Genomic DNA, 14,817 nt, shown 5'->3' with positions numbered 1-14,817 from the left:
TGAATGAGGCAGCGGTCTTGTGGAAAAGACAGCATGTGATCATGTAATTAAAGCCTATATTAAAATGCACATGCACAAGGGAACTGAATTAAAGTTGCACAGGCAACCTTAATTCTGGCATTTCCTAACCTCTAGGAAGCCTGAGCTTGGGCTCTCCTCCTCCTCCAAGTTCTAACCAAGGCATATGTAATACCTCACTGATCTACCAGCTAGTGGTTTGACGATTTGTCTGCTCAGGTGAACTCACATAGCTTCCACTTTCCTCTTCCTTCCATTCCCTACTTATTGCCTCAGAGTCCTCCCACATAAATGCTGAATACCCACCACATACCACAAATACTGCGTTTGCCCATTGGAGTGGTTTCTTTATAGTCCTGTTCCTATGCCACCTGTCAGAGGAGAGCACAAAATCTAAAGCAGTTTCACCATCCTACTTCAGTATATACGAGGGTTCACATAAGATTAGTTTAAGAGTGACATCTGAATGAACAAATTAATAAAACAATATTCTTATGGACATGCTAAACAACCATTTTCACTAGATAGATTATGCTTCAATACTCTTTATGCTAGTCTGGTCAGCCTTTATAGCTGCAAGATAAAGAACAAAATTAACCTTTACTAGACAAGAGAGGAGCGAGTCATTCAATTAAGTGATATCTACAACCAAATAGAGGCTTTCTGAGTTAAAATATACCTCCGAAAATATTAGTAAGGTATCTCCTGCAAAGGAAGCAGCAATTGCAAAGCTCTCATTAATATCAATAGGAGCACAGTAAGATCTACGCAGAGCATTTCTGGAAATTGTACCCGTTAACGCCTTTAAATTTAGATTTAGGGGAAATTTTGCACATCTTCCTTTAAAAATATTTGTTGTTGTTTTTGTACAGATACCTCTACGCTCTGTATTGTAAGATCCTGAGATGCCATGGTGATGATAATGATATGAAAGTATAGATAACTAAACAGGCCACCCACCTGCACATAGGCCATGTATCCTACACTAGAGAGTACACAGTAATCAGTAATTCTGCATTTGTCACAACTATTTTTGCTGCCATCTGGTCACTGCCACGTGAGTCTTGATTTGATGATTCTTGGAGAGCACTTTCAATCATCAAACCAATTAATTTTAGGGACAGAGCAGAAAAGGAATTCAATCAATTTTAGAAGCCTTTTCCTTTTAAATGCTGGGTTTTGTTCTTTGTTGGTGGGTTTTTCATGGGGGCTGGGAGAAGAATGTTTAAAAATTTACCTCAGGATCTTCACAGTGATGTTGAAAAGGTACCATGCTGCCCATAACGGCAGTTCCCAGAACTGACATAAAGGACATTTTGTGATCTGACACCCTGGTCTTTTGCCAAATAACTGCCTGAAACAAAATGGCACAGAGTCAAATTTTTGACATTATATTTAAGTTTGTTGAACTCAAGTCATCTGCAACATTACATGACTGAAAACATATATACACAACTGCACACTTATATAGGATATGTAACATTCTATTCTTTGATCCTCTTGCATTCATAGCTTTAGAATGAACATACATGTGACAGTACTTTATGATATATCATCTCATAAAATCTTTCTCCTAGTTTAAATAAAGAACAAGAAAATGAAGGAATCTGTTCCCACATATATATATTAATCATGGATGTAACTTTAACTTACAAGGATTTCTGCAAGAATTGAAATTCGTGCAATTGCTGAGAAGTAATCAGCAAATAATTTATTATGGATCCACTCTGCCCTCACATGCATTCATGTAGTCAGTGGGTTTGTATGGCTGTAACTGTATCAGATTGGGGTCCTAAAAATGCATCTTGCATATTCTTCATACCGGCTGGCATCATAATATAGAAGTTGTGATGCTTATAGTACCATGGCCAAAGTATAAATCACTGGCCTGGGAATCATTAGGTTAGGTTTCTGTTCCTAGACTCAGTGTCTAACTGCCACTCTCTCTGCCTTAGCTTCTTTATTTGTGTAAAGAAGGAAATTGTGCTTGCTTACTCACACCTTTGTAAAGTGCTTTGAGAAGAATAAAAAAAGGCTACATAATTAATTATACACCTTGCTATGCTGGTGTAAGCCCCTAGATAGATAAGTTACACTGGATTTCAGATCCCAGAGAAGACAAGGCCCAAGACAGAAGTACAGTCTTAGCTTTGAACCTCTTAGCTTTTGTCATTTTGTGCCAATGTTAACATAGAAACTTGCATTTTAGTTAATCCCCTATTTTTGGGCAAATTAGAAGAAGAAATGGATGGTACGTATTACGTGCTTTTATTTTTTTTTTAAATTGCTCCTAGATAGCTATGAGTTAATACGAAAAACGCTAAGGACTGCTGCTCCTGTTACCATCTATCCTGATCAGAGACATATTCAGGAGTTTAAGATACAGGTATGTCTACAAGAATTTAGTTTTTGGCATCCTGGGATGTAAATCTACCCCACACTAGCCCACCATACACTAGCCATGTGGACCATGCTATGGCACAGTTCCCTAGTGTGTTTTAATCTACTCCCATTTCAAAGTGGGAGAGATCAAAGCACACTAGAGAACTTTTAGTGCACAGCAGCAGGATCTATACAGACACTTAGCATGCAGCAAGCTACTGACAGGTAGATTTACATCCCAGCTTGCCACAAACTAAGTGTTCGTGTAAACAAATCCACAGATGAATGACTTGACAAACTACAATAGCTTGAGCTCCCTCAGAACCATTAGTCTCTCAGCAAATATCTGTTACAGACATTATTGACATACCTTAGTTGAGGTTTTCAAAGTAAACTAGAGGATTTAGCCACACAACTCAGGTTGAAATTAATGGGAATGGTCTGACTAATCCCCCCTCCTAGTAAGCACTAAACATCTTTATAATTATACATAGACTTTAACCAGTGTTTCATGTTGACTACAGTCATCAAATAGCTGCATCTAAGTGTGTTTTAGTGTGCAACATTCCCCAAGTGCTTCAGCACCTAAGCACAACAAGATAAATTAAGATAAAAAGATGTTAGATTTAACCTGAAATTCCTTTGCGTTACAATGCTGAATTTAAAGTGTCCTAATATGTGCAAGGAATCCAAGAAATACAAAGTGAGTTCATAGTATTCAAGTACCGGATAGGATTTAAAAATATGGTAAGTGAGCAACAAATATACCTACAACCTCAAGAAATAAATACAGAACCTTAAAATCCCACCTGAACTCCAAGGTATTTCCTTGCCTTGCAGGGTGCATTCCATTGAAGAACACTAAATTCCTGTAAAAGTGATACTTGCTTTCTGCACAACAGATGGAATGTTCAGGCTGCAGGACTGCAGATATAGGAGACTACAATTGCTCCCCAGTCTTTATTTCTTCTAATTACACATCAAACACATTGAGCACCATTTGTACTGCTGGACTTGCTACTTGAGTCCAACTCACTTAAGAGTATAAGAATATAGTCATAAGGGGCACTGTGACCATCACCTTCTCCTTCCACTGCAAGCTTGAAAAGCCCTGAATTTAGTGGCTCTGGTTCACTGGTGGTGGACAGCGGGATAAGAGCCACATTTCTAGGAATTCCATAGGAGCTCCACTGAGGTTTCCACTGTGCTACTGAATGGTGAGCACAGTAGACAGAGGGACAACGGCTGCCTTGCGGATTTAGCAGCAGCTCTGAAGTGGTATTGCTGATGCTTCATAGAGTGAGTAGTGGAGGAGGGAAATTCTTACTCCCTGCCCCATAAACATCCTCAAAGCAGTGATGAAAGAATTTTCCCTTTAGAGTTCCTCTTTAAAAATACATATTTGTTACTGCTTCTATTTTGAGTTATATCTACATTTTAAGTGATCAAAAGTGCCAAGCAATTTATCTTTACTAGATATTATATTTTAAATGTGTGTGACCAAACTGAGAAAGATGCTCGTGACACAACTAATATAAATGTCACACTGTTTATTTTAGCTTGTATTAACGTGATGCCACAGGTACAGATATAAATCCTAGCTGCTGATTAATGCAAGGATGTCATTACACTGCCTGACCTGCTGAATTGCTGAAAAAAGCTCATTTCAATAAACTGCCTTAAGAAAGGTATGGAACATAAAAACTTACTAAATGCAAACTCTGTAAAAGAGGAAACTGCTAATAATTTGGGGGCACATTTTTACTGATCAATTTTTTCTTAAATATCAGGATTAAAAGCTGTAGGCAAAACTCCTAAATCTAGTTACTAGAACACGTTAGCTCAAAGTTCTCACATTGCAGAGGTCAGTCAACTAGTTAAACGTGCGTATCGGATAACCACACAACAGATTGGTTTAGATTCATTTTCAGAACTGGCTGCACACTATGAAACAACACGGCATGATACTTTAAAAATAACTGGTAATCTACAGAATACATTATAAATGAACTGACTTCACCAACAGGTTTTGAAAAAGAAGAATCAAAGCTGTTAAGAAGCAATGCTACTTATATTTATTTATTTTTGAAAGTGTCAGTACTCCCCAGTGAGTTTCCTGCAACAGTTGATTTTTATAACCTTGGTTATACGCTGAAATTGTGCTAAAAATATATACACACACACCCCCTTATATTTTCTAGGTCACATAAGCCTGGTGTCTGTGATGAGCCAAGTAAGAATCTGACTCTAGTCAGTATGATGACACTGCAAAAACACCCTAATTAAAGATATATTATTACATACAGACCATCTTAGGTTTTGTTGGAGCTCACCAAATATATCCTGCCTCCCTCCCCATTTCATTGAGGGGCACTGCATGAATTAGAAGGCATAAAAAGCCAAATGCATATAAATATCTATTTCACGGGCATAGATTAGTGTATTGACACATTCGGTATTTGTGTATACAGTACGTACATTTTCTTTAATTATACCCCCTCTCACACACACACTTCATTCAGACCATACATCTCTGTTGCTAAATTTTAGAGCACATACATATAGGCCAAGATTATTCCTGGTCTTTTGAACAGGTGCATAATAAGTGGGGGAAGAGTCCCTCATTTGCATCCCGCAGCAGAAGCTGGGAACAATGCTTTTATGCTCATGAAGAACATGAGTTCTTCAGAGTCATCCTTTCCAAAGACAGTAGGGAAGGTCATAGGGCCAGACCCCGCTCCTCAACCAGCCTTGTTTTTTAATACTCTGACCAGCAACCATGTTAATACTTTTACCAGCATAATTGGTTGCTGGTTTACCAACAAAAGAGAAAGCTAAATCTAATAGTCAAAACAGAGAACTGGAGGTCAGGGGAACCGGATTCTATTTCTGTCACTGACTCACAGTGTAACTTTCAGTGAGTCACTTAACCTGCCTGAACCACAGTTTACCTAGCTGACAAATGGGAGTAATTAATGTTTCCTGCCATTGTAAAGCACATTGAGATCCTTAGCTGAAAGGTGATACATCCATAAAGGTTATGTCTTCACTGCCAAAAAAAAAAAAAAAAAAAAAAGGTGCTCATTTACCAGGGGATAACTAACCCGTGCTAGCTATCATGCTGTAAAATCCTAGTGGAGACAAGTTTGCAATCTTTACCGTAAAGTAGCTAGGTGAGGGAAACATAATGCGGTAAAAACAAGAGTGCCTTGTCTCCACTGGCATTTTACAGCACAATAGCTAATGCATATTACACGTGGTCCTGAATAAGAATGGATTTAAGTGCATGCTTAAGTGTTTCTTGAATCAGGCCATAAATCTTTTTTTGAAAAGTGGAAAGAGGCTGCTGGCTTTTGTGGGGGTTTTACAGGATGTGTATATAGACACTGCAAATTTCCCAAATTTTCCTATAAAACTCCAAATTAGCTGGTTTATTGAAACAGAAAAGTGACAAGCTGGTGACAGCACTCAGCAAGTGTTACGTAAAGTCATGACTAACCACTGAAAGATAAATATTATAGCCTGTCTACTAGGAGATATGGAAAATGAAAATAAACTGGCAGGAGAAGTGGTTGGAGTCGTAGGGAAGGTAAAGAAACAATTACACCACCTTCTTATGGTGAATCAATAATCATTAGTACATTTTTATGGGGAAGAAACTATAGTTGAGAGTCTTGTCAAGGTAAACCTAAGGGCATCTAAATTAAACTTACATTACCAAACTTTCTTCTGCTTAGCAGGCATACACATGCATATTGGATTATCTCCCTGTTCTTGTCAGCATTAGTGTATTTATATGTTTAACAATCTGCCTTGCTCCCAAGAACAGGGCAGACAGAGCAGAGACTGAGAAGCCTGGTCCAGCAATCTGGGTTTGTTGGCGGTAAACTGCCAAGAAGAATTGGTATTTTACCTGTGTGGCAGGCATAACTCACAGATTTTTCTTCAAGTTCAGTAGATTTCTTTTTAATTTTAATTTAGGGTACATGACCTCTTGAGCCTTTCAAACAGATTTAAACTATTTTTAAAAATATCCTCAACAAGAATGTGCTTGTATGTTAAATTTCAGCTCAAAGGAAAGGCCCACTCAAAAACACAAACGTATTCCCACAACTAAAACCAACACTGTTTAGTTTAAAAAAATATATTGACAACAGCAGCAAACCAAAACAGAATCTAGAGTTTGCATTTATAGGAAGGAAAACATAACAAAAAGAAGAGGTCTCCAAAAACTTGCAATATGTGTAAATTCTTTGTTTATAGTGCACAGACACCTAGCTGCAAGAGCAGGCATATTTTTTTAGGGAGGAAGAACAGCTGTCAACTAAATTCAAAAAGACAGGAAGATAAAATAATCTTAATAACCACTTTCTTTAAAAAAAAATTCAGTTTTAAAAATTGTCAAGGTTATTTTATTTACACCAAGCTAAAACTGGAGCATTGTTTTTAAATAAATGGTAAATTCTCTCTCTTATGGAAAGAGATCTTTTGCATAATCATCTTTTGGAATTAAGTTTAATAGCAAGTGCAATTTTTAATAGTAACTTAAAACGGGGGAGGAATCTCTCCCCCAACCCTCAACTCTTTCAAATATTTTAAGGATTCCCTAAGGATTAAGGACCAATTGTCCTATCCATTCTAAAGGTGGAAGGCATCCAAAAAGGTGTGGAATGGAAGACTGCCACCTTCATGGCATTAGCTTCTCCTTTTCCACATACATCTCCCCCTGACCCCCAACACAAACACATGCCTCAGTAGGTATCAGACACTGCAGAAAGGAAGGGGTGGGCTACCGGCAAGTTTGGGGGATAGTAATTTTCCACAGCATTATCCTCCCCCAACCCCACAACAAACCCAAGGGATTTCCTGAGTAAATTAATGCTGACTCCTTGAGCACTCACTTACTTACTCAGGTGTCCCCTTAGCGATGTGAGCACACCCTCCCAAGGAGGGAGACATTTCAGAGAAGCAGGTGGTGGAGAAGCTCTTGGCAGCACGATGCCTATAAGAATCATGCTTGCTAAAGAACTGGAAGGCGTCAAGAGGAACTGGAAAGCACTGCAGGGTCACAAGGCCTCCCTGTGGATAGCCCTGGCCTCCAACAAAGCCCCCAAAATCCACACAGATTTTAGAGGGAGCTGATCAACCCACTCTGCCAGTTCCATAGGGAAGGGATAGAGAAACTCTGCTCCCATGCATCACAGAATAAGGAGGCGATTTAGCAAGTAAAACTTGCAGTGTCCAGTTGTCATATCTCACCAGGGGTGGTGGTGGTGGTAATGTTTTAGCATTAAAACAGTCATGTGTATGAATTCCTAAACTGTAGGGGAAAGCTCATACGTCCATGTTGTTTCTGCAGCAGGTTGATCAAATAAAAACTCCTCTGGGGCTTTGTCAACACAAGAGTTTTTTTTTGTTTTGTTTTTTTGGCAGGAGAAGTAGATAGTTCGAATCAGTGAGATTACACAAATTGCAGTGGGAGACTGAGAACTGAATCCCATTTTTAAAAGCATTTAAAAGCCTTTTTAGTATTTATTATTAGTCAACAAAAGCACCACAGGACATAGCACTGTAACAAAACACAGTGGCAAGCTTATAAAAAGGCACACCTCCAAGAAATTATTATAAATAATTTCCTCACGGCTTCCTCTCCTAACCCTCCCCTGCATATACAAAGTAAAGCAGTCTGAATGCCCGCAAGAGCTGAAGACACGTATTAGGTATTGCAGTACATACTGTAAACTTGAACCAGTCATTGTTATGAGATTTCTCATATATACTGTGCTGTCACTTGAAAAGTATGATGGATGGGAAACTGGATGGCTCAAGGAATTAGTAATAGGATACAGAGCATTTCACCTCCAGGTCACCAGTTCGGAATTCAGTCCAGGTTGGTAGTGACCAAAGGTTGTTACCATCTGACAGCTGTTTGGCGGCTGATGTAAAATGAGTTGATGGTCTCTGTACAGTTCCTAGTAGACAGGTGCTCACATCACAAAAAAACCACACCATAATTAGCACCCTGTTTGGCTTCCTCGGCAAAGAGGCTGTAGAGTGACTGGACATAAAGACTAAATTACTTTCCAGGTTAGGGCTGAGGCACATTGGCAGGGCAGCTGGGAAGCCTACACCACTAGCATACAGGCTATATCGCTTCTGTGGGTATGCAGTTTGCAATGTTGCCAATCCAGCACCTTTCACAAAACCCAAAGTCCTTTTCAATTAAAAAATAAATAGGTTGGAGGCTCATGACAAAACAAAGTTTGCAGTGCCCTGACTGCACCCACCATGAGGTAGCCACCATTTTAGATTCCTGCACACTCATATACTTTAAGATTTAAGATTATTATAGTTTTAATGTGCTTCTTTGAGGATTGCATGTATGAAGATTACAAACCTTCAAACACAGCTGCAGAAGACTTGCTCCTTGGAGGAAAAATTCCAAACCAAAGGGCCTGATTCTCCATTGGTTGCACCTCATTTGGGTCTAATCCAAAGCCCACTGAAATCAATGAAAAGACTCCTTTGATTTCAATGGTCTTTGAATCAAATCAATAGTCCTATAAAATACACTTTAACTCTAGAAAGTGCAAGGCACTGGAGGAGCAGCCCCCACCCTGTGATGTAAGCTGTTTTGGGGCTCCTGAGTCCTGCACAGTATTTAAATGACACTGTTAAACAAAAGCAGTTAATAATGAAGTAGTAAACTGGAAAATTTTGAAGACTAAAACCACAGCTAGTCAGCTGTAACTACACAAATAGGAATTCAAAGTGCCTGACCTGATTCACTACAGCATTACACTAGATCAGCAGTTCTCAAACTGTGGGTCGGGGCCCCAAAGTGGGTCACAACCTTGTTTTAATGGGGTCGCCAGGGCTGGCTTAGACTTGCTGGGGCCTGGGATGGAAACCGAAGCCTGAGCCCCACCGCCTGGGGCCAAAGCTGAAGCCCGAGAGCTTCAGGACCGGACAACAGAGCTCAGGTTAAAGGCCCCCTCCCTGGGACTGAAGCCCTTGGGCTCTGGCTTTGTCCCCCCTCCCCGCCCCAGGCAACAGGGCCTATGTGGGCTCAGGCTTCGGTCCCCCCCTCCGGTGTCGTGTAGTAATTTTTGTTGTCAGAAGGATGGTTGCGATGCAATGTAGTTTGAGAACCTCTGCTCTAGATTTATGACAGAACTCTATTGATAACAATTCTAATTTTCCCTTCTGAGAAAATATTACATTTTAAATATCCAAAGCACCCAAACCTACTAAGTTATGAGCCAATTCTCAACCACAATTCCCGTGTATTCTTTACAGCTTCTAGTTTAGAGGCCTAATTTACTACTCTTATGCTCCAATTTTACATCACCACCACAAACTGGCATCTAAATTAATCTTATCAATTGAGGAAAAGGACTTGAGCATTACTGTGGATTGCTCAATGAAGATCTCTGCTCAGTGTGCAGCTGCAATCAAAAAGCAAACAAAATTAGAAGATGCATAAGGAAATGTATGGAGAATAATACTGAATATATAATACAACAGAACCCCCCATTTATCCGACCCTCCCTTAACCAGTTCTCCACATTTACCAAACAACCAGGACTCTAGGGCCAGAAGTGGGTGATCTCTCTTGTGTCCGTTAGATGGTGCTACAGCATCACATTATCCCATTCTCTGGTTTATCTGGAGTTTTGATTATCTGATCTGGCCCTGGTAATTAGACCGGATAAATGGGGCTCTACTGTATCATTATATAAATAATGGTTCATCCCCATCTCAAAAGAGATATTGCAGAATTAGAGGGTGCTAATGAGACAAGCAACAAAATAATAAGAAGCACTGACAAATTCTTATATTAAGAGAGACTTAAAAAGTTGGGATTATTCACTTTAGAAAGGAGAAAAGAAGGGACATGATGAAAATATACAAAATAATGAATGGTATAGAGAAGGTACATGCGTAACTTTTAGTCATGAAATTTTATGATACAAGAAATAAGGGACATTCCATGAAATTGAAAATAGCAAATTCAGAACTGATAAAAAGAAATACTTTTTCCCCCACACAGAACATAATTTGACTGTGGAACTCATTGCCACATGATGTCACTGAGGCCAAGAACTCACCAAGATTCAAAAAGGAACTGGACACTGATATGGATAACAAGAATATCCAGAATTATAATAGTTAATATGTTTTAATAAATGTTTTGGAAAGGAGACAAAAATGCTTCCAAGTTTAAGACAATCTAACTACTACAGTTTAGGACTACACTTTCATGAGGGGCAGATTATTCCACATCTGCCTACTGTGAGGTTTCTTGCACCATCCCCTGAAGTATCTGATACTGACCATGGTCAGAAACAAGACACTGGACGAGATAGGAACTGTCATACTGGATTAGGCCTATGACAGATCTTTTTATAGCTGAATGTGGAACTACAAATTGTAGTGGGGTGCACGTCCCCGAAACGGGTGCAAATTTTAACGTTTGGAGGGGAAAAAAGCCAACAGATCCTTAATTTGTGAATTTTCCCATACCATAAATGATATTTATCCCTGGGCAAAGGGGCCAGCACAAGACTTATCCAACATGTAAGCCCTATTTTGTGCACTGACGTGGGAGTTTCAAGTGGTCCATGGGCTGGCCATCTGCCACGGTGTGAATTTCACTCCACTAGAACGTATGACAAACATATTGAGCTGGTTCAGTTTGTACGAAGATAAAATTAGTTTCTGGGTTCCACTATCATTTTTGCCTTCTCTAAACAAGTTTTTTCCCTTCGGCAGAAAATAACACTAGATTTATATAGTGTGTTTGGGGGGTAAATCTTAGAGAATTTGACCTGAGCAATGCATTTTGCTTCAATATCAATTTGAATTCCATTTTATTAAAAGGTTCAAATTGTGTTTTACAGTTCTCAGTTACCACATTGCTCATCTTTTAGGGGGGCAAAGACGCTGGATGTGCTAACCAAGTTAACTTCACACAATCTAACTCATTTAACATATAAGGGAAAGTATTCTTATCTACGATTATTTTATCTAGCCCCCTGCCAAGAGCTGAACAAGTAAGTGGGTTTTATCCCAAGAAAGCTTACGCCCAAAGAAATTTGTTAGTCTCTACGGTGCCACAAGTACTCCTGCTTTTTTCTGCTGATACAGACTAACACAGCTACCAGTCTGAAACAAGATTCTGTGTAACTTAAGCAAGACTCATATACAGGCATATCCAGCTACACAGCTTTAAGATATGCCAAGATATGTTTCCTATTGATTGGGTTATTTGATATTTATTTTTTACCCAACAAAAATACAAAGTTTGAAACAATTAAAATAAAGCTTGAAACAATTTAAGATGGCTGAAATGTTTGTATCATCCTAGCTCTCTGACTCAGACTTGGAAATCAAGCTTTAGTTAAGGTTTTGTTTCAAACAGGATACACATTTGGTAATAATGGAGAAATACAATCAGCCTTAAATAACTTATATAGAAAAGAGCAAAGAAATAAGAATGACAGAAATAGTGGACATATTTGCTTTGCAAAAATGTAACTGTGCCACTCAATTCATTTAAGTTTACTTATCAACTCACATTTTTGTCCATATACTTACTATCACGTACAGTACTGCACTAACTTCCTACGTGCAGAAAAAATGAAAGAAGGGACTATCAGGATAGACAGTAAAAAATTAAGACAACTTTTGGTCAACAATATTTGTGTCAAAGTATCATAGAGCCCACAGCCAAACAAAGATGTATCACCACACATGTTCCAGAAAAGACACATTCCAAAATAGGCTAGGCTTGAAACTGTTGGGGGAAAAGCTTTTGAATACTGCATATTAAAGATACGGAGCTCAACTGTCCCCCATACTGGTTTTTCTCACACAGAGAATGGGAAAGTCTGTTGCCCCAATCTCAGGTATGGCCAATCTGTGCTTGATGTAGGACTTGGGAGTGGACAGGTCTAGAATGACACAGATGGTAATATCCTAGCTTCGAGCTCCCCCAACACTAGGGGTTGCAAAGTGATAGTTCACCCCTGATTCAAATTAAAGCAACCGTAAGTCTTCTCTATTGTACAATGGCAGTAAATAGGATTTTACATCAGCAGAGAACCACAGTGCAGTGCATTCAAACCACACTTTTTCCCTTCCCTGACATGCCCCTGATGCTAGCTGGGGGGTCCAGCAGGGAGTGTTGTCGATGTCTGAAATGGCGTACAGCTAACTATGCCAATGCAGCTTTGTGATCTTTAAGGATCATATTGGGAATTTCATCCCACCTATCTTAAGTATCTTAGAAATACCTATCATGCTGGTATTACTTGTGGAGTTTCCATCTGATTATTCCCTTAAAAGGGGTTTAATCCTGAAACCCACTGATCTACCAAGATCTGCTGGGGTCTAAAACCATCTGTTTGGAATCCCTTTATCCCTGAATTATCTTCTAGTCCCATGGAGGCAGCTGCAACTGCCACCCTGGTTTCTGCCTCCAACCCCCCTTTGGAGGGCAGTGGTTCATTGCAGGACCTGTGAGAAATGATAGCTCATAATCACTCCAAGATGCTGTATCTGAAATTGTTAGTACTTCTACAGTAACTTTTGCAAACTAAAACACATCTCTACCATTTGTGGACTGATATAGATGGCTGGAATGGAACTATTCATTGTGACCCACATGGAAATTTTATGTATCGTCTTTCTTTCCATATGTTAAGGAATTTCACAAACAGTAGATCGAAGTGCATGCAAATGCTCACCACATTTACTAGTGATTTAGCTAGTGGCTACAGACTTTAAACAGCAAAGGACTTCGAGTTGTCGTAGCTGCTGTGGCAATGAGAAAGTTCCAATTCCAGGGGACAACCATCTTTATAGTGCAAAATATACCAGGAGTTTACAGGTGGCTGCAATATGGCAAATTGGACTGAAAAGTCTGACGCTGTTTAAACAAGAGTAGCTAACTCTGGAATGTGCCTGGTTCTCCATCAGGTAATGTCAACTTTAAACTCTCAGAATACTCTTGTAAATTATTTCTATTTGGCTGTCTCATTATTCAATACGCTCTCAAGGAACCCGGTGATGAAAGAAGAAAAAATACCTCTTTCTAACATACCCATACTGGCAAGAGGATCAACATTATCAGTATTCAAAGAATGTCTTGGCAGGATAAACCTTCATAAAAAGAAGGAGCACTAGTTGTTCCAAGCTGTCAAAACAGCAACCGTACTTCAAGGATTGATTTGCAAAGTGATTCAATATTTACGGCTAATGCAAACAAAACATTTTTAGCAGACACAAAAGCAGCCAAGCATTTCCTATTTCAGAAATTCATTGATAAATATACTCAGTGAGAGTGAAAAAACAAAGTGTATTTTTCTAGAAATTAATCCAAAAAGCATGAAGAGCTGTTGGTTCTTCATACAGAATTTTAAATTCTCTTTTTTCATATAACAAATGGCTGTGACAAGCAAGTGGATTGCATAACAGTAAGACAAATTTCTAGAAACTTCAATCGGAAGGAGCATGACACCCACTGTTTAGTAAATCAAGTGACAGAAATGGAGCAGAATACAGTATGTTCTGAAGCTCATGGCCAAATGTTTTAAACTTAAGGACCAAAAGACATAAAATCTTTAGATAGGCAACTGAATAAGAGTCCTGATTTTCAGAGATGCTGAGCACTTGGTAGATCCTATTAACTTCACGGGGCTCAATGGATTTAAATGCCTAACCTCAGACTTGCACATGTGAAAAACTTGGCCTACGAATGAGCTCTTTGCACAGGTACAATACATCCTTTCCCAGGTAAAAGTTGTGTTTTTTCACTCTCCTTTCATTCCTAGCTTTTGGCCAAAGGCTCCCCTTCATCTGCACAGTTTTTGCCACTTAGGGCTTGTCTACACAATGTGTTAATCTGCACACCACAGGGATGTAAATTTTACAGGACACCAATGTGTTGTGCACTGACTGCTCTATGTGGATCCTGCTGGCACACTCTAAAAGTTCCTTAGTGCATGGTTAACGTGGTAGTGTTTGAGGGGTGAACACTTACCCTTGGGAAAGGATGGGAAACCAAAATTTACACCCCTTTGATGCAGATTAATGCACCATGTAGACTAGCCCTCATTGTCAAGCTCCCTGTTATGCAATATATTAAACTATCCTGACTGCATTCCCAACTGTTAACCTTTTCTGCTTCTCTTTCTCCCCCATTCCTTCAAATTCTGTTCAGTCTCTTCTTTTAAGAAAGCAACAAAAATAAGCCTCTGAAAGAGCCCAATCCTCAGAGCTGATTTGGCTGCTCTTTGTGCTCAACAGACAGTCACAGGTGCCTCAAGCCACCCATCCACGCATGCAAATGAACATGCAAACCACCATAAAGGATCCCCCAAAAGACTATGGCTCTTTCTGCTTTGGAACCTG

The 14,817-nt window shown here is 39.3% G+C and overlaps 1 protein-coding gene across 12 annotated transcripts in view; it reads right to left on the bottom strand.

The window, feature by feature from the left end:
• The window catches only part of PMS1 (PMS1 homolog 1, mismatch repair system component), a 101,711-nt gene that overhangs the window by 43,901 nt on the left and 42,993 nt on the right, over window positions 1–14,817 (bottom strand). For 11 of the 12 annotated variants that reach the window (XM_073306163.2, XM_073306161.2, XM_073306158.2 and 8 more), the window contains one exon: window positions 1,256–1,372. The exons of the other annotated variant lie outside the window; for it this stretch is intronic. In XM_073306163.2, the coding sequence (XP_073162264.1) occupies window positions 1,256–1,372 (117 nt within the window). The remainder of the gene's footprint in view (window positions 1–1,255; window positions 1,373–14,817) is intronic. 12 annotated transcript variants of the gene reach the window in all.

The sequence above is a fragment of the Lepidochelys kempii genome, chromosome 11 (assembly GCF_965140285.1).
Source record: "Lepidochelys kempii isolate rLepKem1 chromosome 11, rLepKem1.hap1, whole genome shotgun sequence".
Taxonomy (NCBI): domain Eukaryota; kingdom Metazoa; phylum Chordata; order Testudines; family Cheloniidae; genus Lepidochelys; species Lepidochelys kempii.
This window is presented reverse-complemented; position numbering and strand designations above follow the sequence as displayed.